Source organism: Mus pahari, unplaced genomic scaffold (genome assembly GCF_900095145.1).
Source record: "Mus pahari unplaced genomic scaffold, PAHARI_EIJ_v1.1 scaffold_6532_1, whole genome shotgun sequence".
In the NCBI taxonomy this organism is placed as follows: Eukaryota; Metazoa; Chordata; class Mammalia; order Rodentia; family Muridae; genus Mus; species Mus pahari.
In genome coordinates, this window is record NW_018393904.1 from 50,147 (window position 1) to 76,665 (window position 26,519).

At 44.3% G+C, this 26,519-nt stretch overlaps 1 protein-coding gene and 1 non-coding gene across 3 annotated transcripts in view; one reads left to right on the forward strand and one right to left on the reverse strand.

Annotated features, from left to right (window-relative positions):
• Nucleotides 1-26,194, forward strand: part of LOC110315792 (pregnancy-specific glycoprotein 22-like) — a 42,765-nt gene extending 16,571 nt beyond the window's left edge. The window contains exons 1-5 of one of the 2 annotated variants that reach the window (XM_021189762.1): nt 15,537-15,600; nt 17,734-18,093; nt 20,823-21,182; nt 22,390-22,749; nt 25,911-26,194. In XM_021189762.1, the coding sequence (XP_021045421.1) occupies nt 15,537-15,600; nt 17,734-18,093; nt 20,823-21,182; nt 22,390-22,749; nt 25,911-26,194 (1,428 nt within the window). Of the gene's footprint in view, nt 1-15,536; nt 15,601-17,733; nt 18,094-20,822; nt 21,183-22,389; nt 22,750-25,910 lie in introns of those variants that run through there. The other variant, XM_021189760.1, reaches the window with a different exon arrangement.
• Nucleotides 4,266-4,369, reverse strand: LOC115063380. Its single transcript, XR_003843220.1, has one exon. It is a non-coding gene; the product is annotated as a U6 spliceosomal RNA (small nuclear RNA).
• Nucleotides 26,195-26,519: the final 325 nt, after the last annotated feature.

Genomic DNA, 26,519 nt, shown 5'->3' on the forward strand with positions numbered 1-26,519 from the left:
TCATCACATCCTTGCCAGCATCTGCTGTGACCAGAGTTTTTCATCTTAGTCATTCTGACTGGTGTGAGGAAGAATCTTAGGGTTGCTTTGATTTGCATTTTCCTGATGATTAAGGATGTTGAACATTTTTCAGGTGCTTCTCAGCCATTTGGTATTCTTCAGTTGAGAATTCTTTGTTTAGCTATGTACCCCATTTTTAATGGGGTTATTTGATTTTCTGGAGGCTAGCTTCTTGAGTTCTTTGTATATATTGGTTATTTGCCACGGAATTGGCTCAGTTGGCCCCTCTCAATCCATGGGAATCAAGGTTTCATATAGATGTGCATAGAGTCAGCAAGAATGGGGTGACAAACAGATGTGACACAGGGGAGTGTGTGCGGGGTCTGAATGTATTGTTCAAACACCAGACTTTTTTATACAGAAGAAAAAGAAGAAAAGCCAGGTGAACACATCCACCAAATTACAGTGACACAAAACAAAAAGAATGAATACATCAAAACATGGTGGGAACCAGGCCTCCTTTACCACTTAATTAAAAAGATCAGCTAAACTCCAGAGCCAGGTGAATGCTCTGATGTAATGGTAGTCTATTGTTAAACCCACCACCAGGGGTTCTTTAGTAAATACCTAATTATGCTATAGCTCTGGGCCTAGTGAAGTAACCTATATCAGGGGAATTCCCTTCCACTAACACCTTCAGTGACAACCCACTTATTTGCTTGGACATTGTGTATTCCTGTGTTTGGGTGTGACTCGGCTATTGTCCTAAGTAATTACTATGCCAACTAGTCCTGAGCTTTTCTAGCTCTGTTCTTTGTAATGCCTAATTAGTTTCACTGTCTCTACTAGAAGTGAATTTGAATGTTACTGAATAGGTAATATTCTGAATATTCTTACTGAATTCCAAGCTCACTGTTGGCTTCAAGAATTTTCTAGGAACCATTGGAACACTGGTGGAGGCTTAGATATGTCAAGAAAATCAATTCTTAAAGGCACTGATAATAAAACAATACTGAAAGAGAGCACTTGGATCCATACACCAGACTAACGTGGGGGCAGGGTTTGAGTGTACAGACTATAGGAATGCCAAGTTTCCAGGAGGCATAGTTTCCTTGGAACTCTGCCTCATGAGTGTTTCAAGGCCTTTCAGCCTGTCAAGCAGACTTCACTAGAATGGGCATAGCAGATATTAGTCCTATATCTGATTTAGGATTGGCAAAGATCCTTTCCTAATCTGTTGTTGGCCTTGTCTTATTGACAGTGTCTTTTGCCTTATGGAAGCTTTGCAATTTTATGAAGTCTCATTTGTTTCAGTCTTACAGCACAAGCCATTGCTGTTCTGTTCTGAAAATTTTCCCCTGTGCCCATATCTTCTAGGCTTTTCTCCAATTCCTCCTCTATAAGTTTCAGTGTCTCTGGTTATATGTGGAGTTCCTTAATCCACTTAGACTTGAACTTTGTACAAGGAGATAAGAATGGCTCAATTCACATTCTTCTACATGATAACAGCCAGTTTAGCCAGCACCATTTGTTGAAAAGGCTGTCTTTTTTTCCACTGAATGGTTTTAGCTCTCTTGTCAAAGATCAAGTGACTATAGGTGTGTGTGTTGGAGACCAGGTTGAGAAAACCCAGGCATCTTAGAGCCCAGGCATCTCACAGCCCAGACATTTTTACAGTATGCAGCTAAAAGCCATATAGTTCTTTGTTTGGAGCCAGTTGCCTCCTCTCGCTGCAAGACCATTTGGTGGGAACCAGCAGGATTCTGGCCCTAAGCAAACATCAAGGACTGAGGGAGTCTTCTCACATTCCGGAGCTGCCCGGAGCTGTCACCTTGGGCTATTAGAAGAAACGGGACTTTGAGATTAGCTGCTGATGTTCCGGAGCAGTGACACCAAGGAACTGAGATAAATCACAAAAGTTTCAAACACCCAATTAGCCTCCCCATTTGTCCTTCACAAAGCTTTCTTTTGATCACCCCTCACTGTATTGTATAAAAACTGAACATTTCCCTTAGTAAATGAGACTATGACAAGCATGCATGGTCTCCATCTCTTTCTTTATCCCATTTCTCTCTAGGTTTGTGATCCCCCTCGAGGACCATGGAATAATGTGTCCCGCGGGTCGGGACATGTGTGGGTTCATTTCTATGCCTTCAATTCTATCCCATTGATCTACCTGTCTGTTGCTGTACCAGTTTCATGCAGTTTTTATCACAATTTCTCTGTAATACATCATGAGTTCAGGCATGGTGATTCCACCAGAGGTTCTTTTATTGTTGAGAATAGTTTTTTCTATCCTAGGTTTTTTGTTATTCCAGATGAGTTTACAAATTGCCCTTTCTAACTCTGTGAAGAATTGAGTTTGAATTTTGATGGGATTTGCATTGAATCTGAAGATTGCTTTCGGCAAGATAGCCATTTTTACTATATTAATCCTGCCAAACCATGAGCATGGGAGATCTTTTCATCTTCTGAGATCTTCTTTGATTTCTTTCTTCAGGGACTTGAAGTTCTTATCATACAAATCTTTCACTTCCATAGTTAGAGTCATATCAAGGTATTTTATATTATTTGTGACTATTGTGAAGGGTGTTGTTTCCCTAATTTCTTTCTCATCCTGTTTATCCTTCATGTAGAGAAAGATCACTGATTTGTTTGAGTTAATTTTATGTCCATCTACTTCTCTGAAGTTGTTTATCAGGTTTAGGAGTTCTCTGGTGAATTGGAATTAGGTCTTCTTTGAAAGTCTGATAGAACTCTGCACTAAACCCATCTAGTACTGGGCTTCATATGTTACTTGACCCTTTTCCCTTACTGCTTTCAATATTCTACCTTTATTTAGTGCATTTGTTGGTCTGATTATTAAGTGTTGGGAGAAATTTCTTTTCTGGTCCAGTCTATTTGTAGTTCTGTAGGCTTCTTGTATGTTCATGGGCATCTCTTTCTTTAGATTGGGGAAGTTTTCTTTTATAATTTTGTTGAAGATATTTACTGGCCCTTTAAGTTGAAAATCTTCATTCTCATCTATACCTATGATCCTTAGGCTTGGTTTTCTCATTGTGTCCTGAATTTCCTGGATGTTTTGAATTAGGATCTTTTTGCATTTTGAATTTTCTTTGATGGTTGTGTCCATGTTTTCTATGGATTCTTCTGTACCTGAGATTCTCTCTTCCATCTCTTATATTTTGTTGCTGATGCTTGCATCTATGTTTCCTGATTTCTTTCCTAGGATTTCTATCTCCAGATCTTTCTCCCTTTGGGTTCTCTTTATTGTTTCTGCTTTCATTTTTAGATCCTGGATGGTTTTGCTCTATTCCATCCCCTGTTTGTTTGTGTTTTCCTGTAATTCTTTAAGGAATATTTGTGTTTCCTCTTAAAGACTTCTACCTGTTTAGCAGTGCTTTCCTGTAATTCTTTGAGGGACTTTTGTGCTTCCTCTTTAAGGACTTCTACCTGTTTAGCAGTGCTCTCCTGTATTTCTTTAAGTGAGTTATTAATGCCTTTATTAAAATCCTCTACCAGCATCATGAGATATGTTTTAAAATTCAAACCTTGCTTTTTGGGTGTGTTGGAGTATTCAGGACTTACTGTGGTTGGCGTACTGGTTTCTGATGATGTCAAATGTTCTTGGTTTTTTGTTAGTATGATTCTTATATTTTTCTTTTGCCATTAGGTAATCTCTGGTGTTAGTTGTTCTAACTGTCTCTGCCTGGAGCTTGTTCCTCCTGTGATTTTTGTTAACCTCTGTCAGCACTCCTGGGAATCCAACTCTCTCTTGAGTCCCAGTGGTCAGAGTACTCTCTGAAGGCAAGCTCTCCTCTTGCAGGGAAGGTACACAGAAGTCTGGAGCTCAGATCCCCCTCCTGGCTGAAGATGAAGGTCCAAAGGGACCCTCTTCAAGAAGCTCTGTTGTTTCTGTGGCCAATGTGCTCCCCTTCGAGGATTGGTCTCTGAGAGTCCCGGGATACAAGGTGGTGCTCTCACCTGAGTCCCAGTGTCAGAGCCCTCTCTGGAGGCCAACTCTCTTCCATGATTCTAAGATCCTGGGTGTGTTAGGGTGCCTGCAGCATGGAGAGTCATCTGGGACTCACCGTGGGCCAGTCTGCCGAGTTCGATCCCAAGTGGCTGGTGCCAACCAAAACAAACCCCAGTGGCTGATCACTCTGGCTTCCTTTGCTCCTCTTCCTGCTCTACAAGCCCCTCCAGTTGTTTTGGAAGAGATGTTTCATTCCACTTACCAGTGAGCCCATGATCCTGGGTGTCCTGAAAATATGGAATGCTTCATGAATTTGCATGTCATCCTTGCGCAGGGGCAATGCTAATCTTTGTATTGTCCCAATTTTAGTATATGTGCTGCCTAAGTGAGCACCATTTTGAGCCTCCTAATCAGAAATGCTGTTTGAACATGAACAAACATGTTCATGTTTCCCCACATAAACAGTCAATGTTTTTGTGTGACCTTGCATGCCTAGTGGGTTTGTATAATTTTTCTACAGAATGGTTTACTTCCTGTAGTAAAATTAATATTATTAATATTCCCTGTGAGGGGTTACCACCTGTCTCAGTGATTTATGTTCCTGAAAGAAAGACACATTCAAATAACTTTCAGTTGTTTATTTGGAGAAGAGTTTATTTCATCTTATATCTTACAGTATACTACTCATGAAGGAATAGAATTACGATCTTGATCAGGCTGGTTTCTTATTTCAGCTGATGCGGGATGGCACTTGCAATAGTAAATCATCAGTCAAGAAAATAGTCAGTGATCTTTTGCCAACTAGACAATCTGTTTGAGTTATTTTCTCAACTGAAGTTTCCCTTTTCAGTTTAACTCTTATTAGATAGTGTTTTGTTGGGAGCAACCTTGTTTTAACATTAACTGCCTTGTCCTCTGTAAGTGTTACTGGTACAAAGTCTTGGCCTCTATGGAAAAGTACTAGCCCAGTTGAGAACAAATAGCTATAGGTTTTGTGGTTAAGGGCCTAGCAACCCATTCTGTTCTGTTCTTTCTGCTGAACTTTTTTTTTCATATTTTTATTAGATATTTTATTCATGTATATTTCAAATGCTATCCTGAAAGTCCCCTATACCCTATCCCCACCTTGCTCCCCTACCCACCCACTCCCACTTCTTGACCCTGACATTCCCCTGCACTGGGGCATATAAAGTTTTCTGATGAACTTTTTTACCCAGCGAACATCCTGTTCTTGAGAATAAGTATATTCCTCAGAGACAAAGGGGCTCTTCTCCACCTGCCTTACCCCATATCCTACTTCTATGAGTATGTAACCTGTGTGAGAATAATGAAAATTTGTCAGCTTGATCAGACTTTCTGTCTTGCTCTCTGTTCTTTGTGTCTCTTGTCTGCCCATTCTCTTACAGGTGGACCCCCCAGTCCCTGTTTACTGTCCCAGAGGCCAGGACAACAATATTTGATAAAAAAACAAGAATGACCAAAAGAAAGAAAGAAAGAAAGAAAGAAAGAAAGAAAGAAAGGTGGGAGGGAGGAAGGGAGGGAGGAAGGGAGGAAGGGAGGAAGGGAGGAAGGGAGGAAGGAAGGAAGGGAGGAAGGGAGGAAGGGAGGAAGGGAGGAAGGAAGATCTTCTTAAAGAACCAGCTCCTGGTTTTGTTGGTTCTTTGTATAGTTCTTTTTGTTTCTATTTGGTTCATTTCATCCCTGAGTTTGATTATTTACTGCCATCTACTCCTCTTGGCTGTGTTTGTTTGTTTTTGTTTTAGAGCTTTCAGGTGTGCTATTAAGCTGCTAGTGTATGCTCTCTCTAGTTTCTTTTTAGGGCCACTCAGAATTATAAGCTTTCCTCTTAGCACTGGTCTTATTGTGTTCCATAAGTTTGAGTATATTTAGCCTTCATTTTCATTAAATTCTAAAAATTCTTTAATTTGTTTATTTCTTTCTTGACCAAGTTATCATTAAGTAGAGTGTTGTTCAGCTTCCATGTGTATGTGGGCTTTCTGTTGTTTTTGTCATTACTGAAGACCACTTTTAGTCTGTGGTGATCTGATAGGATGCATGGGATTAGTTCAATCTACTTGTATCAGTTGAAGCCTGTTTTGTGACTGATTATATGATCAATTTTGGAGAAGGTACCATGAGGTGCTGAGAAGGTATATTCTTTTTTTTTTTTTTTAAGGATGAAATGTTCTATAGATATCTGTTAAAACCGGTTGGTCCATCATTTCTGTAAGTTTTACTGTGTCTCTGTTTACTTTTTGTTTCTGTGGTCTGTCCATTGATGAGAGTGGTGTGTTGAAGTCTCCCACTATTATTGTATGGGGTATAATGTGTACTTTGAGCTTTGGTAAAGTTTCTTTTATGACTGTGGGTGCTCTTGCATTTGTAGTATAGATGTTGAGGATTGAGAATTCTTTGTGGTAGAATTTTTTCTTTGATGAATATGAAGCACACTTCCTTATCTTTTTTATAACTTTTGGTTGAAAGTTGATTTTATTTGGTATTAAAATGGCTACTACAGTTTGTTTCTTGGGGCCATTTTCTTGGAAAACTGTTTTCCAGGCCTTTATTCTGAAGCAGTATCTGTCTTGATTCTTTAGTGTGTTTCCAGTATGCAGCAAAATGCTGGGTCCTGTTGATGTACTCAGTCTGTTAATCTATGTCTTTTTATTGGGGCATTAAGTCTGTTGATGGTAAAAGATCTTAAGGAATAGTGATTGTTGCTTCCTGTTATTTTTGATGTTATTTTTATGTTTGTGTGGCTATCTTCTTTTGGGTTTGTTTAAAGAAGATTACTTTCTTGTTTTTTCTAGGGTGTAGTTTCCCTCTTTGTGTTGGTGTTTTCTATTTATTATCCTTTGTAGGGCTGGGTAAGTGGGTAGATATCATTTAAACTTGGTTTTGTCATGGAATATCTTGATTTCTTCATCTATGGTAATTGAGAGTTTTCTTGGGTATAATAGCAAGGCTGCCATTTGTGTTCTCTCAGGGTCTGTATGACATTTGCCCAGGATCTTCTAGCTTTCATAGTCTCAGGTGAGAAGTCTGGTATAATTCCGATAGGTCTGCCTTTATATGTTACTTGACTTTTTTCTCTTACTGTTTTTAACATTCTTCCTTTGTTTTGGGCATTTGGTGTTTTGACTTTTTTATTAGTATGTTAGTTTGCTTTTATTATTAGCAAATGGTAAGATAACAGCAGGAATTGCTTAAGACACATTTATTTATGATTTATTATTGGTAAATGTTTTATTTGTATATATGTTTTATATACCTGCATACTTGAAGCCACAGGAAAATTTCTCTTGCAGAGCAGGTCATGGGGCTTGCAGGATGGCTCAGTGGTGAAGAACACTGACTGCCCTTCCAAAAGGTTGTGAGTTTAAATGCCAGCCACAACATGGTGGCTCACAATCACCTGCAAAGGGATCTTAAGCAATCTTCTGTTGTGTCTGAAGTCAGCTACAGTATACTTAAGTATAACAATAAATAGATCTTTGGATTGGAGCAGATAGGGACTGAGCGAGAAGAGTTGATAGAGTGAGAAGAGGTCATACAACTTCAGTACTCAACAACCACATGAAGGCTCACAACCATCTATACAGCCACAGTGTATTCAGATCCATATAATAAATAAATCCTAAAAAATTGTCTTCTTTAAAAAAAGAGGTCATGAGGGAAGAGAAGTTTAGAAGTTCTGGACTAGTACTAGTTTTACCTCCTCAGCTTGTCTAAATTCAGGAACGTGACCTGAGAACAGAGAAGACATAATCTAATAAGCTTAAGCAATAACCTGAAGAGTTTCAAAAATGTAGATATCTTTACCTTTTCACTTTTTGATCAACATTATAAATTTGTTGCCTATCTGAAGAGATGCTCAATAGAAGGAAGAGTCAAATTTAGAAGTGGTGTCTACTGAAAGACCTCCATTCCAGGGAGACCCTTGCTCAAGACCCAGGATGAGATGATGCCCCAATAACTCGAGAGAAACCATTCTTGATGCAATATGCATGAGGTTTAATTGAGAAATTAGCATTCTGAGGTCGAGCTCATAGGAGATTGACCCTCAGCAGTTGCAATTGAGGGCTTTTAAAGGAAAAAAAGCATAAGGAAAGGGGAGGATAAGTCCACACAGAATAGGGAAGCTGAGTAAACATTACAGCTCATCTCCTACAGAAGAGTTACAGGCTACCCTTGGCAAACATTCTTGGTGGGGAAGCTAAGTAAACATCATAAGAGTGGGGATGATGTATTACAGCTCATCTCTTATGGAAGAGTTACAAGCTATCTTTGGCAAACATTCTTAGTCCCTTACACAATGAGTCAGGCGCAGGGTGGGTCAATTGCGATGAGCCAGTTTTAGTGGTCATCAGTATCTCAGGCGGAATTCAAAAGAACAAAGAACTCTATGCTGGGCTTTGTTTCTTGTGGGGAGNCATCCTCACAATCGCCATGGCAAGACGGTGCTGGCATCCAGTGTTCTAACTGGTAAACAAGCNGTCTGCGCATGTGCCGGGTAAATTTCCATCCCTTGTGCCCTGCCTGTCCCGTGGCGTCATCTGGGCCGATAGTGAGCAGCCAACCAGGGAGCTACACGTCCTAGGCGGAGAACATTTCCTATATAAGGGAGAGGGTTTTTCACCTTGGGGTCTCCACTTTCAAGTAGCTTATGCATTGCCTCTCAAGATGCATTAAAGCTTTACTGCAGAAGGATCCTAACGATGTGTTGTGTCGTTCTTGCTGGTGAGACGGTAGCACGTCGCAGTTTCTAGGGTTTTTTTAAAAACACATCGAGTTGGGGGTCTTACACCTACAGAGATCAGAAATTTTATCAGCTCAGGATGCTGCTTGATGGCTCTTGATCTGCCATGATTCATGATCCACCCTGGATATGGAACTCAGCCACAAGAAAACATTTAGCTATATTCAGAAGGCTGAGGTAAGAGAATCCTGAGTTTGACACCAACCTGAACTATGTAGAAAGACCCAGTATCAAAAATCAAACAAATAAGATATAAGAAACCCCATGACCTTCAGCCAATCAGTGGAGGCTCAAATCTACATTCAACATTTGATATGCACTCATAATCATTGCATGGTTGATTTAACTGTAAACTTGACTGGATTTACAATCACTGTGGAAACCCACCTCTGGGTATGTTTCCAGAAAGATTTAAAATAAGGGAGAAGACCTACCCGAAATGTGGGAAACAGCATCCTACAAGCTGGGGACCCAGATGCCATAAATGGAAAGGTGAGCAGAGAGTGAGCAATTGGCTCACCCTGCTTCCTACAGATGCAGCAGGACAGCCACTTCCCTGGACTCCCCTTCAAGCCAGAAGCAAAATAAATGTTCCCTTTCTTTAAGTTGCTTCTTGTGTTGGTTTTCTTGGCAATGAAGAAATCAACACAATCATGTGTTTTTCTGAGATTTCTGAGTTTCCACCAGATCCTCAGAGGAATCTGCCTCCTACCTAAAGTTAAGCATCACATAATGGGAAACTAAAAGGGTGACAGTCTTTACATGAACTGCCATTTATGAGTTCATACCTTAACTGGAAGTTGCACCACAGTGCTACCTGAGGGAAAATGCCATAAGCCATGAGAGGAGAATGTTAATTGCTTCATGCTGTGAGCTTGACCTGCTATACAAGGAACAAGGAGGCTTTTGTTATGTAGCAGAGAAAAGATGGATGGGCCAGAAGAAAAGCTGAAGACAAGAAGCTGGGAAAGGGATCACTCAGTGTTTGTCAGTCACTCTAATATCTGTGAGATTTATTCTGATTATGATAGGACAATAGTATTGACAAAACAAGATGTTTGGTTGCCATCGGTAGTATGGGCAGTGTGCAAAGCTCATGAGGACACCAGGCTGCCTCTGACAAATGTTCCTTCCCAGTAGCAAAAGAAGGCCCCAGAAACTGGACATACAGCTAAATATCCAGGACTGCTGGATAAATACTCAGCTCCCGAGTCAGTAGATATATTTGAAAATGATTAATAAGGAATGTACAGTGTTATTATTCAAGCTATCATGAGGGATATTGATTTAGTTCTTTCCGGAGAAGTTGAATAAATTTATTATTCTTTCTCTGATTTTCTTTCTTTTTCTTTCTTTCTTTCTTTCTTTCTTTCTTTCTTTCTTTCTTTCTTTCTTTCTTCCCCCTCTCTTTCTCTCTTTCTCTCCCTTCCTTCCTTCCTTCCTTCCTTCCTTCCTTCCTTCCTTCCTTCCTTCCTTCCTTCCCCCCTCTCTTTCTTTAAATTCCATATTTTATTCCCCTTCCCTCTTCTCTCTCTGACAGTTGCATATCCCATATCTGATCCACACCTCCTGTCTCCACATGGATGTCCCATCTCACTCCACCTGACATCCAAACTCCCTGGGGCCTCTAGTCTCTTGAGGGTTATGTGCATCATCTCTGAATGAACACAGACCTGGCAGACCTCTATTGTATGTCAAATTAAATGGAGACATACTTGAAGCAACTCCACTGAAATCGGCAATATACCCAAAAGATACTCCTCCATGATCATACTCTTGGTAATACACCCAAATGATGCCCCACCATAATACAGGGATACTTGTTCCACTATGTTCATAGTGGCCTTATTTGTGATAGCCAGAAACTGGAAACAACCCAGATGTCTCATGACAGAAGAATGGATACAGAAAATGTGAGTAGTATTTACACAATGACATACTACTTAGCTATTAAGAACAAGGAAATCCTGAGTTTTGCAACCAAGTGATGGAACTAGAAAATATCCTGAGTGAGGTAACTCAGATCCAAAAGGATATGCATGGTATATACTCACTAATTAATGGATGTTAGCCAAAAAAGGACAGAATACACAAGATAAAGTCCATAGAACTAAAAAAGATCAACAATCTGAAGTGCCTGAGTGGGGATGTCTCAGTCGCACTTGGGAGGGAGAAGAAAGCAATCACGTGTAGGAAGGGAAGTAAGGATGAGAGGGGGAGATGAAGTTGGGGGGTGTTGGGGTATCTGATTTGGCATATGGTGAGGGAAAAGGAATGAAGAAAACTTGAGGGCCAGCAGAAAGGATGGAAACAGGCTACCTCATGAGACAGGAGTTTGGGGGAACCCTCCAGAATGCACCAGAGTCCTGGGAGGTGGGAGATTTTCAGGACTCAATGAGAGGGATCTTAGATGAAATGCCTGACAGTAGGAAGAGGGAACTTATAGAGCCCACATCCAGCAGGAAAACAAGATATCAAGTTATGGATGGGGTGGCCATCCCACAGTCACAGGGTTCATGACACAGACCTTCTGTACCCTAAGCACATGTAGACAGGCCTAGAATTGAGCTAGGATGGGTTGGAGGGACTTCTCTCACCTAGAGATGCTTAAGGTAATAAAGTGCAGGGGACACTGGGACTCAGACTTAATGAACACATGGGTATTTAGTGTGGTCCTTCTCTGTGTATGCTGGTGAGGGAACAGAGCTCATGCATACCACATGAGTACACTTTTTACAAAGCTGCACCCCAGCTCTGACTGGGACCTGTTTAACTGATGTTATAGCACAGATATTACATCCTTCTATAGAAGAATTTCTCCTTCCCTCTGCTGACATCACTTGTGGCTTTATTCTGTTTGTTCCAATGGTTCAAATGTCCTGCTGATATTCCCCTCAGACATTCATTACCATTCAGTGTCAAACCTCAATCTCTCCTGCCATGCAGCCTCCCACTCCCTTGCACGTTAGTCTTGGAGTATCAGTGGGAAGCCCCAGTCTCACTCCCAAGAGCTCTTCATTCCCAGCAGCACCATTACTACCAATGGATCTTATATTTTCTTTGTATATAACTTGACCATTGGCCTCAATAGGACCACAGGGAAAGCAACTTACAGGTCTTGTTAAGTGGATTATTGAAATGTCAGCATTGAGCTTTGGAATGAAGTCTTGGATTTATGAATAGATACAGACATTATTTCCCAGGGCAAGCCCACAGTCACAAACAGTTACCAATAGTCTCATGATGTCTAGCTCTGACTCTTCCATTTCTTTTTGCATCTCTGATTTCTCCTGGATGACTCTGAATTGGCATTGGAGAGAAAGATGGAGAGAAAGAGAGAAAGAGAGAGAGAGAGAGAGAGAGAGAGAGAGAGAGAGAGAGAGAGAGAGAACCTGTAAGGATCACTCAGAACTTGGAATCATTCTAAAGGTTTTTACCCCTAATTTTCCCAGGTCTTTTCTTGTTTCAGCCAGTGATTGGTTTCTGCTCTGAGTTCAGTGGAGCCAGAAGAGACAGGGGATGAAGGTACCTTGGAGGCCTATTCCTTATCAGGATGATATTTATGCTTTTAAAATGCCCTTTTACTCACTATTCAGAAAATCCCTGAGCTCAGATTATGCCACCTTTGAAGAGTAAACCAAATGTGGAAAACCTTGACTGGTGTCCTGGCTCTGAGTGTACAGCTGTGTGGGGCTATGGACACCAGCACATATGATGTCTGAATGGAGCATGACACACACTCATTTATAGAATGGGAAACTTCCTGTGTTGTCTCCCTTTGGAGAAGGAGGACTTGACAGTTTAATACAGTGTCCTTGTTAGTTTTAACTGTCACCTTGACACAGCCAGAAGTCACCTGGGGAAGAAGTCTACACTGAATAATTTCCTTATCAGCTCTGGCTGTGGACATGTCTGAGAGTGATTGTTTTAACTGATGCAGGAAGCCTAGGGCACTGTGGGCAGCACCATCCCTAGGCAGATGGTCCTTGGTTGTATAAGAGAGGTAGCTAAGCATGAGCCAGAGAATGAACCAGCAAATGAGCCAGCAAGCAGCTTGTTTTCTGCCTTGGCTTCCTTCAGGGCTACACTATGACCCAGCCCTGGACAGGAAATGCATGTTCTGCTCTCCTGAACTGCTTCTGTTCACAGTGTTTTTGTCACAGTAGGAGAAAGAGACCTGGAGCAGTGTACAGGGAAGAGCAGTTGGCACTTCCATTTGAATCACTGCTCTGTTCCCTGTCCTCAGTAGAAGACCCCTCAGTATCCAGTGGGCCAAGAGAAGGAGGGATTGAGACACCAGACATGGGCCAGTGAGAACAGGTGCACCCACTTTCTATTACTGTAATCTTGTTTGAGACTGAATAGGAATGTACCATGTTTTTTCACTTACATTTTGTGGGTACAAAGCTCTGCCTGAAAGGGCCTATCCTCTGGATGCACACTTCATCCAACTTTAGTCTCAGATTTCCCATGGAGAATCTGGAAGTCTGCCTGGACTCACCCTACCCTAGATGGAAACATGAGATCTGCAGAGCACGTGAACAGGATGACAGTCCCTGCATCCCACCTGTGCTGAAGGGATCAGGGAAGGTCACATTTGTGGTGTTGTACCCTCCTGTTCTAGCCCTGGGAATGAGCCTTCAGTTCCCCCAGAAAACTCTACTCTGAGATACCAGGTTCCATACCTAACTCTCAATTGTTTCCCTGAGCCATGACCTTGCCTAGGAGACTGCTTTCCATTCCTGTCCCCACTAACCTTGGTCTTCCTCCCTAGACCCAGGTGTGATTCTTGTGTCTGAGACGACCCCTCTCTATAGGGAACCTGAAAGCCTCCTTCCTCCTATCATCTCCCATAGCATAAGACAGGATTGCTGATGGGGAATCTCCCAGAAAAAGTATAGAGCTCACCCAGGAGGACCAGCGAGAACTGTGCTCAGCCAACACACAGCACAGCCAACCCATAATGCTGCAGGGTCACTGGGCATCTCCTTCTGTGTCTCAGAATGGTTGCACACAAATGTAGAGGTGCACTGGCCTCAGCCAACTTTTCTGATGGCTTTTTAGACTTTCCTGGAAGGCCAGCATCTCCATGAAAGGGACAGAGTATAGAGTTCCTCTTGATGATTCATGTCCTCAGAGAGTAAGTCTAAGGAATTCTACCCTCAGGCAAATGGTAACAGACACTGGTGATCTGGACAGCTGTCCTACCCCAGTTTCAGGTCCTAGTTCATATTTAAGTCTACCTTGTAGACACCGTATTATTTGTTCACCAGGAGTGCTGTCACTCAGAAACTGAGACACAGGGAACTCCAAGTCCACATGAGTCTCACTTGGGTCACAGGTGACAGATGTGAAGTACAAGTTCTCTGTCTCCAGCCATGTAGCCAGTGTCCCCATCCTGGAGGCCTTCTCAGGTGTCTGTGAATCTGGGAGAAGCTGATGTTAATCTTGGTTGTCAGCTGCTTAAGGGGACATCTTGGCCAAGAATTGAAAACAAATGGACAGTTAGATCTGACTCCATAACTAAGCCACATGTATCTGCAGTATTTCTGAGCCCAAGGACTAGATAGGAAGTCATGTTTTCTCATGTTCAGCTGTCACTCAACACTCAGACAATTGTTTCCATGACCTATGACCTTGCCTAGGAGACTGTTTTCCATTCCTGTCCCCACTGACCTGGATCTCCCTCCCTAGACCCCACTCTGTTCCTGTGTCTATGGACAACCCTTTCTCTGGGCATCCTGAAATTCCCCTCCCTCCTGGCATCTCCCAAGGGGAATACAGGACTTTTTGCTGCAGAATCACCCAGACAAAGGGCATAGGTTACTCAGGAGGACCAGAGAGTAGTTGGGCTCAGCCAACACACAGTTCAACCAACCCATAATGATGGAAGGTTACCTGAAGCAGTTGGTAGGAAGAGGAGCCCACAGTCTTTTCCAGGATACACAGGTCACCTCCCCAATACCAAGAACATAAAACTCCTCACACAACTGCTTCAGGAACTCAGTCTTGGGTCAGGAACTTGGCTGGTGACATTAGTAATAAAGGGTTTATCTTCATCCCCAGTCATCACATAGCTGGTCCCTTCCAACAGTCACAGACATCTGTGCCCCTTTCCTATTGGGAAATCCCACCTTCCCAGAGCACTGAGGACACAGGGCAGACTGGGACCTCAGCTGGATCTGTGTGTCTCAGGGACACGTAGGAAAGATGGAGGCTTCCTATTTGATGTGGAGAGACTCATGTCCAGGAGTCAGCAGATGTCAGCCCCTGGATGAGTCGTTGTTCTCTGAGGGCATGTCGATGCTTATCAGCCTTGTTGCTTAAGGTCTTGGTGGAGAAGAAACATAAAGAGAGAAAATGTGAGAAAGATGTGGGGCAGCATTGAGAGTGGAAGTGACCGAGGAGTGCCATGAGCACAGACCCCACAGCCTGTAGGATGCTGTTAAGTCCTCCTGCCTGAGAGAAAATTCTGCTTAGAAGGAGGAAGGACAGCAGAGGCCAAGTGCCTTGCAGGAGCTGACGGTCTTTTCTTTTCTTTTCTTTTCTTTTCTTTTCTTTTCTTTTCTTTTCTTTTCTTTTCTTTTCTTTTCTTTCTTTTTCTTTTTCTTTTTTTTGAGACAGAGTTTCTTTGTGTAGCCCTGGCTGTCCTGGAACTCAATTTGTAGACCAGGCTGGCCTTGAACTCAGAAATCCGCCTGCCTCTGCCTCCCAAGTGCTGGGATTAAAGGCGTGAGCCACCACCACCTGGCTTTAATTTTTTTGAAGGTCTTTTCAAAGGACAGTTCAGTGAGAAGAAATATGGTGGTATCCTCTGAACTTTCCAGCAAAGGACATACCCCCTGGCAGAGGGCCCTTCTCACAGGTAAGTGCCCACTATCTGATTGTATGAGAAGGGAAACGCAGAAGCTTAAAGTCTTCTGTAGAGGAGATGTTCAGAGAAGACTTGGGTGTCTGTAGTTGCAGTGCAGAAAGTACACTGAGGGACAGAGGCTCAGCAGCAGGAAGCGCTGAGCAGATGGGAGCTGATGAGGGGAGGAAAATCTTCAGGTGCCCTTGTTCAAATTCAGTCACATTGGTTGCCATGATCTGAAGCCCATGTTCCCAACCCTTACATGCTGATTTTCCAAACAGAAATTAAACCTGGGAGGGGCAATGAGATGGCTCGGTGTGTGGAGACATGCCAGTCTGAATTCATTCCTCAGCTCTCATAGGGTAGATGGAGATACAGGGTACTGCAGGGTCTTCTCTGCCCTTTATACACGTGTGTGTCATGTACCTGTAGACACAGATACTGAGACATGTGCCTTCCAAAACCCACACATACAATTCAGAAATATAAATCACACTTGCATGTAATGATTGCAGTTTGCAACAAACCTGGGTACTATGTAGATAAATCCATGGAGATATCCTTTCTTCCTTCTTTACTTCTTTTCTTTTCTTCCTTCCTACTGTCCTTCCTTCCTGTTTCCTTTGTTTTTTCCCTTCCTTTTCACCCCCATTGTTTTCTGAGATCTTTTAAGGAACTGAACATTCCAAAAAGATAATTCCAATCCCTATCCTCACAAAGCCTTTAAAAAAAAAAACAAACTTTTTATTAGACATTTTCTTTATTTACATTTCAAATGTTATCCCCTTTCCAGGTTTTCCCCTGCAAAAACTCCCTATCCCCTTCCCCTTCCCTCTGCTCCCCAACCTACCCTCTCCTGCTTCCTATCCTTGGCATTCCCTTATACTTGGGAATAGAACTTCTTAGGACCAAGTTCCTTTCTTCCCATTGATGACCAACTAGGCCATCCTCTGCTACATATGCAGCTAGAGCCACGAGTCCCACCATGTGTTTTCTTTGCTTGGTCGTTTAGCCCCAGGGAGCTCTGGGGGTACTGGTTAGTTCCTATTGTTGTTCCTCCTATGGAGCTGTAAACCCCTTCAGCTCCTTGGGTACTTTCTCTAGCTCCTTCATTGGGGACCCTGTGCTCCATCCATTGGATAGCTGTGAGCATCCACTTCTGTATTTGTCATACACTGGCAGAGCCTTTCAGGAGACAGCAATATCAGGCTCCTGTCATCAAGGTCTTGATGGCATTCACCATAGTGTCTGTGTTTGTTGTTGTATATTGGATAGATCTCCAGGTGGAACAATCTATGGGTGGTCATTCTTTCTGTCTCGGCTCCAAACTTTGTCTCTGTAACTCCTTCCATGGGCATTTGGTTCCACCTTCTAAGAAGGATTGAAGTATCTACACCACAAAGCATTTTCTAGTGACCCAGAAGTCACAATATCTAGAGTATAGCCTCCAGCGGCTACATGAATTGAGTTCTTGAAAGGGGAGCTGGGACTGTATGGGATGGACAGAGAGAGAACTAATGAGCCAAGACAAAGTTCTCTGATCAAGGCCCAATATTTACTTATGAGTCTGATCTTATATAGGGGGGTGGGAACCCATCCCCAACTATGCCAGGATTTTGTTTCTTTGTCAGGATCTCATCAGGAAAACAGGTTCAGCCTCTCAGCAGGTAGTGGCTTCTTGGAGGAAGCAGCAGATGTGGCAGGACAATAGATTTTACCTAATTTGGAAGACTCCATCCTAGGTGGGCTAGCTGGCTGTGAAAAACACAAGCTCTGAGTCAGCCAGATCAAGGCTGGAGGGAAGGGCATACCAGAGGATAGATTCAATGGTTTAAGAGAACTGTAACTAGAACAGAAAACAATTCAGAAAGTGAGGATTGTGTGCAGGAGAGGAGGAGGAGAAGGGATAGGAGGAAGCAGAGGAGGATGAAAGAGAACTCCTTCTCATTACAACAGACACTCTTTAGATGAAGAGTGGTATGGGGACAACTGAGTAGAGGATTTCACATAGAAGAAATGACACCCTCTGATGTCATGGAGGTTATGTTGCTCATCTGTATTATGGGCACACCCCTACCCATAGGCATAAGCTGAGGGATGCTCACACATACTCATGATTGGTGACTTATTCCTCTTCCCTTATAGCCTCCATCTTAACCTATTGGCTCCTGCCTACCACTGCCAGAGTCATCATCCATTCCTTACCACTCCAAGTGGTTGAAGGAGAAAATGTTCTTCTACGAGTTGACAATCTGCCAGAGAATCTTCTAGCCTTTGCCTGGTACAGAGGGTTGATGAATTTGAAGCTTGGAATTGCACTGTATTCACTGTGCTATAACGTAGATGTGACAGGACCTGAGCACAGCGGTAGAGAGACATTGTACAGCAACGGGTCCCTGTGGATCCAAAATGTCACCCGGGAGGACACAGGATATTACACTTTTCGAACCATAAGTCAACGTGGAGAACTTGTATCAAATACATCCATCTTCCTTCAGGTGTACTGTAAGTAATTCTTTGAAAACTCTGGGTGCTGGGTGGAGTCCTTCCACTAGGCACACAGAAGTGTTAGGCCTGGCATGTGTCTCCTTTCCATCTGCATTGTGTCTCCACGTTGGGGCTTGAGCATTTAGTGCAGGATACACATGGTGGAAAACAATGTCAATTGTGCAGAGTCCCTCATTTGATTTCACCTCAGAGAAACCTGGATGCAGGGTGGGCAAGTCAGTCAAGGCCATCAGACTCTGTCTAGACTCTTGGGGTCCTTCATAGTAAACTGTCCTTGAGAAAGTTCTTGAGGGAAGAAAGAAGGGCCTATGGAAGCCATGGACATCTTACAGAGTTGAGTTCCAGAAACCCCTGGCTCCACACCTCTGTTCCAGCTTCACCTCCTGTTGGCCCTAAGAAGTTTGTTCTAGTGTTAGATCTTGATTTTCTGTCTGCAGATAAGAGTGCTTGTTGTAGTCAATGTCTTGTTCCATGTGGAACTAAACTGTGTACTGCCATGAGAGCCAGAATTAGGCTATGTCTCCTGGTCATCCTAGTGACCCAGAGGGAGACCACAACAGGGCAGATTCCCAGGCCATTAACCCATTGTCCTGGTGGGTTTATGAGACTTCCAAAAGGTCAGGGTCCCATCAGTGTGGGAGAGACTACACAGGTCAAACTGAAAAGGTCTTTTCCTTTGAAGCTAGTACATTCTCTTCTATAAGCAAATACAACAGGCTGCACTGTTGTGGACAGTTCTCCAGACATGAACTGCAGTTCCCACAGTGAAGAGCAGGCATAGTCTGGGGACACTCAAGGAAACCTAGTAAACCTATGTGCCTGAATAATTACCTTTCCTTGTATCCTGGCTTTTATCCCTTCTGTGTAGACCAGAAGGTCACTGCTATAGTCTCCTCAAACCTCTTACCTGCTTCCCGTGTCTGCTACCCTGCCAGGGGTTCATGTTCACATTCCAGACATGTATTTTCTCTGTGAATGAAAAGGTGTCCCATGGGAATCACTTAGACAGAGGTTCAAGGCATCTCAGAAAGGCCAGGGTGCACATGGGCAGACCTACCACACAGCTCAGCAGGCAGAGGAAGTGTGAGCACAGTGTTGAACCCCTGCATGGGATGATGGAACCCAGAGCAGTCCTTCTGGGACCTAGGTCACCTCCTCCCACACACTCAGGCTATGAGCTCCTGACACAGCTGCTCCTGGGCCTTTCTTCTCCATCAGAATTCTGACTGTTGCCTGCAGTGAGAATAATCTGTCCCCTTCCCCACTCATCCTGCAGCTGGTACCTTTGGATCTCTCACGCACATCTGTCACCTTCCTCCTGAGAGCAAATTCCATTGTTCCAGAGCACTGAGAACACAGGGCAGACTGGGTGCTCAGCTGGGTTTCTGTCACACAGGGAATGCAGAGGTTCCTTCTTTGTTGCTGACTGACCCAGGATGAGAACACAACAGAGGGCCACCCCTGGGTGAGCTGCTGTTTCAGAGCTCAGAGATACTCAGAAGGTTGTTTGTCACTGTGTACTCTGGAGGGCTGAAAGAGAAAGAGCCAAGAGGAGAGGGTAGGTTTGTCATCCTGAGAGTGTACCAGGCATAGAACAAAGAGCACCCCACAGCCTACAGGCCTCTGTAAGATGCTTCTGTCCAGGAGAACGCTGAGGCCATACATAGGAGGAGTAAGGTGGGTTAGACCAGATTTGCTACAAACAGAACAGAGCAAGCCAGTGTTCAGAGAGGCCCCCTGTGTACTCTCTGCAAAGGTTGTATGACCTGTCAGGCCCTCCTGATCCTGGGCGAGGCGCCCACACTTTACAGGCTGTGAGAGGACAGAACTCTTCTATTCTCTGGAGGCTCCTCAGGAGTTCATTGACCTGAGAGGAGTCTCAGGGTTTGTAGGAGAGNAGCCACAGTGGGTCAGAGGCTCAGCAGCAGCAGGAGGCTCTTGGTGAAGAAGTAGGGGGAGGGGAGAGTGTTCTCACCCACAGTTAGTCAGCATGAGCACAGTGTTATCAAAACTGATGTTCCCAGTTGTGACGTCCCAAATAGGAAACCAAGCTCCTGTTGGTCAGTACACACACACACACACACACACACACACACACACACACACACACACACACACACACACACAGTGTAACAAAAAAATCAAAGGTAGTGGAATTATTGACCACTGTACCGCAAATGTATGAATGTGACTATGAGCAGGCATGTTCCAAAGACACCATTCATTCAATCAATCATTCATTGGTTCCCCACAGATATCTGATGTGTTTTTAGGCAACCTTTGCTTAAAAAAATATAAGAACACTACTGGGTCTTACAATTCTCTAGGCCTACTGGACAGGAAGACAGACCAATGAAGAAAGCTAGAAGGTGACTCATATGTTGGGAGGGAAACACAACAAAAGCTTCAGAGAGTGAAGACAGGTCTGCTTGGGAAGAGGTCAGGAGGAAGCACACTAACACTCATCTACACTGAGTGGGAGCAGGGATCTCAAGACAGTGAGGCAGGACCATATACACAACCGAAGGGAGAGCACCATAGAGAGGAATTAACAAGCAAGGGACAAGGAGAGTATGATGGTAATGTGGTGAACTCCACCAAGTAGAGCATGGAGACCCTCACCCACACATCTCAGCTGAGCAGTGTACACAGCTGCTTAGGACACAGGGCACCATCTTAGTCAAATACAGAAGTCCTAATATTGATGGATCTCTCTTCCCTTCTAGCCTCTCTTTTCATCTGTGGGCGTCCTTCCTTCCTTGCCAAGCTCACTATTGAATCAGTGCCACCCAGCATTGCTGCAGGGGGAAGTGTTCTTCTCCTTGTTCACAATCTTCCAGAGGATCTTCAATCCCTATTCTGGTACAAAGGACTGACTGTATTTAACAAGGTTGAGATTGCTCGATACAGAAAAGCCAAGAATTCAAGTGAGCCAGGTCCTGCTCACAGTGGTAGAGAGACAGTGTACAGCAATGGATCCCTGCTGTTTCAGGATGTCACCTGGAAAGACTCAGGATTCTACACCCTACGAACTCTGAATAGACATCGGAAAATGGAATTAGCACACGTTTACCTTCAGGTGGACAGTAAGTGATTCTCTGTGATCGTTCAGTGCAGTGGGGCTCCTACCAGAGCACTGTCACTGCTGGCACGTGACTACCTCCTCAATGCACTTTTATCCACATGTTGGGGGTTGACCACTATATGCAGTACACACATGTAGTAGAGAAATACTCATGGGTCAGACTCTGTCTTCTGATGCCACCTTGCATCTCAGAGGACCTAAGATTCTAGACTGCTCTGCCTGTTGAGGCTCCTGCAATACACACGAGGAAAGTGTGGAGTCCATACAGAATGGTGAGCACTGGGAAGCTGTGGCCCAGTTGTCTGTCCAAGGCTTGACTAAAAATGTCCTGGGTTCCATTTTTCCAGGACTTGACACTTCTGATCTGTGCAGACAGTGAACAATGGTTTTTGGCTGTCTATAGCCATCCTGTGTATTTATTATCACTAAACAGTAGAGTTTTATGACATAGAATAAAAACAGAAAAAAATCAAACCAGCATAATTGTAGGTAGAATGGAAGGGTTCTGCTTCCTGCCTGTCTCCTCACACCGTGTTCATTCTGGTTTTAGTTCACATGGGACCATGAGCCCAGGAGTGGAAATGCTCACAGTGGACTGGTGCTCCCACATCAATCACCAGTTAAAAGATGTGCTATAGACCTGCCCAGAAGCCATTCTGATATTTCTATTTTCAGTTGAGGCTACCTGTTTCAAATGACTCTGGTTTGTGTCAAGTTGACAAAGCCTAGCAGCATATTTCCTGGGCCTGCTAAGAAGGGCAGCCTGCTCCAAGCCCTCACCCAGCCCTAGTCCTGGGGGCTGCAGGCAGAGCAGGAAGAACATGTAGAAAGTGAGGTTAGAGGATGAGTGCAGGTACAAAGGAAATGAGAAAAGTCAGAAAGTGAATATGCAGGGTGTGCAGAGACCAAGGTCAGAAGGAGGCATCATCTCAAAGCACAGTGTGCATGAGTGTGTGCAGTGTCTGACCGAGGGCAGTGAGGGGGCAGCCATGGAGACACAGAGGCTAGAGCTCCATGCAGAGGAAATGACAGATTCTGTGACACTGAAGGAATGGAAGCCGTGTTGCTGACTTCCACCAGGTGGGGTAGACACACCCTCACATGCCTGTTTAGGATGAGTGAAGAATTCATCTGCTCAGGATGCAGGCCACCATCTTTCCACCAAGCACAATGATCCCATGTGATGATTTTTCTCCTTTTCCTTCCAGCCTCCCTTTCCTTGTGCTGTGACCCTCTTGAGTCTGCCCAACTCAGCATCGATCCAGTGCCACAGTATGCTGCTGAAGGGGGAAGTGTTCTTCTCCAGGTCCATAATCTGCTAGAAGGTCTGCAAACCTTTTCCTGGTACAAAGGTGTGCATAGCACTCAGGACTTTAAAATTGCAGAATATAGCATAGCGACAAAGTCCATCATCAGAGGCCGTGCACACAGCAGAAGAGAGACAGGGTACACCAATGGATCCCTGCTGCTCCAGGATGTCACTGAGAAAGACACGGGCTTGTACACACTAATAACAATAGACAGCAATGTGAGAGTTGTAACAGCACACGCCCAAGTCAACGTCCACAGTAAGTGACTCTCTATGGCTTCCTACTGCTGGGTTAGGCTTATTATAATTAATAATTGGACTCTAAAGAGTGGGTTGTCTTTGCTTTCTTCCACACTGCATTGTGTACTTACATTGACCTTTGGGCACATACTGGAGGGCACACATGGGGTGGACCAACAGCATTAGATCAAAACCTGTCAACTGTCTATTCATGCAGAGTTACACATCCTGTTATAGGTAAACTTATTTCAAGCATGTCAGACTTATCCCCAGCCCTTGGAACTCTCATCATGCCTATGGCCTTAATATAGACTCTGTGGGGGTCAGATAAGCCCTAGCTGAGGAAGCCATGGAGTCTCCATAGAGTTTACCAGGAAGCCATGGTTGCAAATCTCTGTGGTCATTCAACTCCAGGTGACACTGGGAAATGATTTTGTCTTTGCTTGGCTTTGGATTCTTGTAAGAGCTGACATGGTACAAGGCTGTCATGGCACGTGTCACCACCCAGTGCAGTGCCATAAGAGCCACGGTTATGGTTATGATATTTACTCTGGATATCTTCAGAGACTTGGCCACGAATGCATAGCTGGGATAATCTGGGTTCCCAGGCCATTAACTAGCTGTTTGGATGGACTTATGATACTTCACAGGAAGGTCAGTGTCTCCAAATGATGGATAAAGGACACAGTTCCTTTTAGCAAGTGTTAGTCCTCTGATGTCCACCTCCTGGAATTCTCTCCTATGAGCAAAAATTTCAGAGTTTCTAACTTGGGAGCACCCAGGATGAAGTGCAATACATTGCTACACACTAGATGGTGAAGTAACTCAGCCCAAGACTTCAGAGTCTGCCCAGTCTCCTGAGGCTCTTGCCATGCTCAGAATGGCTGAAAACTCAGAAATGTAGTTCTGGAAACCATGCACTTAGGGTGTACCCTGGCAACATCCCTGACCCTACAGACCTCAGTACCCTTGGCCAGTCTTTCAGACCTACTAAGCACTTTTCTCTGTCAAGGATCCTGTGTTACCAGGTTTCCAGCTCTTCCTGGTATATCCCATAGGGAATTGCCTAGACAGAGGACAGCTGCCTCCCAGGAAGGACATGGGCAGACCCTAGGTGAGGTTCAGCCAGCAGAGGATGCTGAGAGTCCTTCTGAAGCTCTCCCAGGTTTGTGGGGCCACTGTCTTCTCTCTAGGGTCTAGGTGACCTCCTGTTTCATGCCCACATGAAACTCTCCACACACTTGCTCCTAGGTCTCATGACATTGCACCCTGACTGGTGACTCCAGTGAGCATGAGTCTGTCCCTTTCCTGTACATCAATCAGCATGTTCCTTCCCACTCCTTACAGGCATCTCTGTCACCTTCCTGAAGTAAGTGGATCCCACCTTAGCATTGAGAACAAATGACAGCTTATGACCCCAGATCATAAATGGCACTTTGGAAGAACACAGAAAGGGCACTCCTGTGGTGAGCTGTTACTGCCCCAGGGTGCAGAGATGATTAACAGCCTTGTGTTTGGCCCCATCCCTGACAGTAGTCAGCATCACCCTGAGAAGGGCTCATGCCTGGGTGGAGGCTGAGCACAGAGGAAGGAAGACTGCAGAGCTTGGTGGCAGTGCTGGAGCAAATGATGTTATCCACAGATTCCACAGAATCCACAGAGTGAGGGCAGTGCAGGCAGCTGTAGTCATGATGACCTATTATGTACTTCTGTGCAATGCTTGCACCCTTGGTAGTTTCTCCTGCTCACTGGTGAGGAGAACAGTGCTTGACTGTGGGAGGAGGGGAGCTTAGAGACTTGCTGGAATCTCCTAAGATGGAAGGATGAGAAAGGGTCCCTCAAGTTGACCTCTGACCTCCATCTAGGTGCTGTGACCTGTCTGTAAGCATACACTAAGGATGGTGTACACCTGCATCTGCACACACACCCGTACTCTTGTCCACCCCATACTCATCCATGTAGTAATTTGTGCTGGAGGTTTAACCAGTGTCAGTATGTCCAAATATGAGAATTTCATTATCAGATGCAAGATCTTTGGATATTTGCCCTTCTACCCACAGGCATCCAGGCCTGTTTAGGCACTGGACCTTCTCAAAATATCAAATTAGATTTTTTTCTAATGAGGTTCTAGGTATAATGGGCTGGATATCAGACCAGGAAGGCCATTTGGAAGGGATGTCAGGTGCTACCTGGACCAGAATGGAGGTTGGGAGTTAAAATCCTGGAGTTTCTCGAGGAAGAAGTGAGAGAAGAAGTTTGCCTGCACCACACTTCTTCTGAGGAAGAATAGACTTGTGCAGACAGTGAGGATTAAGACACATGAGCATATAGTTCCCCACAGAGGAAGTGAAACACAGTTAGGTCCACCAAGGGCATGGAAGTCGTTTCTTCACTCCCTCCAATTTGTGCAGACTCTTCCACATCTTTTCACAAAAGACAAAAGTCTCAATTTTGATGGATTTGTCTCTTTCCCTTCTGTCTTCCCTGTCAGTCTGTGTTCCCCCTCCCTCCATGGTGCAGCTCACTACTGAATCAGTAAGAGGAGCATCAGGAAGCCAGGGATCCAGACTCAACTCTAGTTGTCCCCAGAGAGCTTCTCCTCAGGGCTAGCATTGGACTTCCTGTCAGAGCTGACAGGGAACAAGGCTTGGCTGAGTGTCCAAGTCCCACAGGGTGCAGGATCAGCTGTTTCCCACCATGACAGCTGCAGTCATATAGGTCCCCTGTGCACCTCCTCCTTCTGAGTCTCCATAGACAGGTGCCACGACAGAAGCCAATAGCTCTGATGGACTTAGGAGAATCAGATGAAAATAATATCCCCAAGGGAAGGGACAGAGATGACAGTTCTCCAGGTACCTCCTTATTCTCAGGAATCCAGCCTGGAATGGATGCTGCTGATCTGAGCACCTCCTCCATCCCCAGGTTAGAACATTGCTCACAAGTAATTTTAACTTATAGGCAGTGCAATGATCATGCACATTTGCCTTAGTACAGAGAAACTGAGGCACATCAACTTCAGTGGCTGAATCAGTGTCACACAGCCCATGGGTTGCAGATGCAAAGCACAAGATATGAGTGTAGTCACAGCTACAATTTCTCCTCCCTAGAAGATTTATTATGTGTGAGATATAGAGGGGCAATTTGAGCTTTCATTTGGTCCCCTCCTCTGTTCCTTTGCAGAGCTTGCAACACAGCCTGTCATGAGAGTCACGGACAGCACAGTTAGAGTACAGAGCTCAGTGATCTTCACTTGCTTCTCAGACAACACCAGGATCTCCATCCGCTGGCTCTTCAACAATCAGAGTCTGCAGCTCACAGAGAGGATGACCCTGTCTCCGTCAAAGTGCCAACTCACCATACATTCTGTGAGGAACGAGGATGCTGGAGAGTATCAATGTGAGGCCTTCAACCCAGTCAGCTCAAAGACCAGTCTCCCAGTCAGCCTGGCTGTGATGAATGAGTGACCCCTCCTCTGATTCTATAGCAGGAAGGGGGCATTTCTGTATTCAGATACCCACACCTCCCCACCAATGCTTGTTACAGATTTCCATTCATTCTCATGGTCAGCTGGTCATCTCTCCAATCCCTCCCCACACCTGATCCTGAATCCCTCTATTTTCTCCCACATCACCTCCCCTACCCAATTCCTTCCCTCCATCTGCCTCCTACAACTATTTTCTATTTACGTGAGATTCAAGCATACTCCCTTGGCCTTCCAACTTGTTTATCTTTTGGGGGTCTGTGTAGGGTAGTATAGTGTAATGTTTATATATCGTATTTTATGGCTAA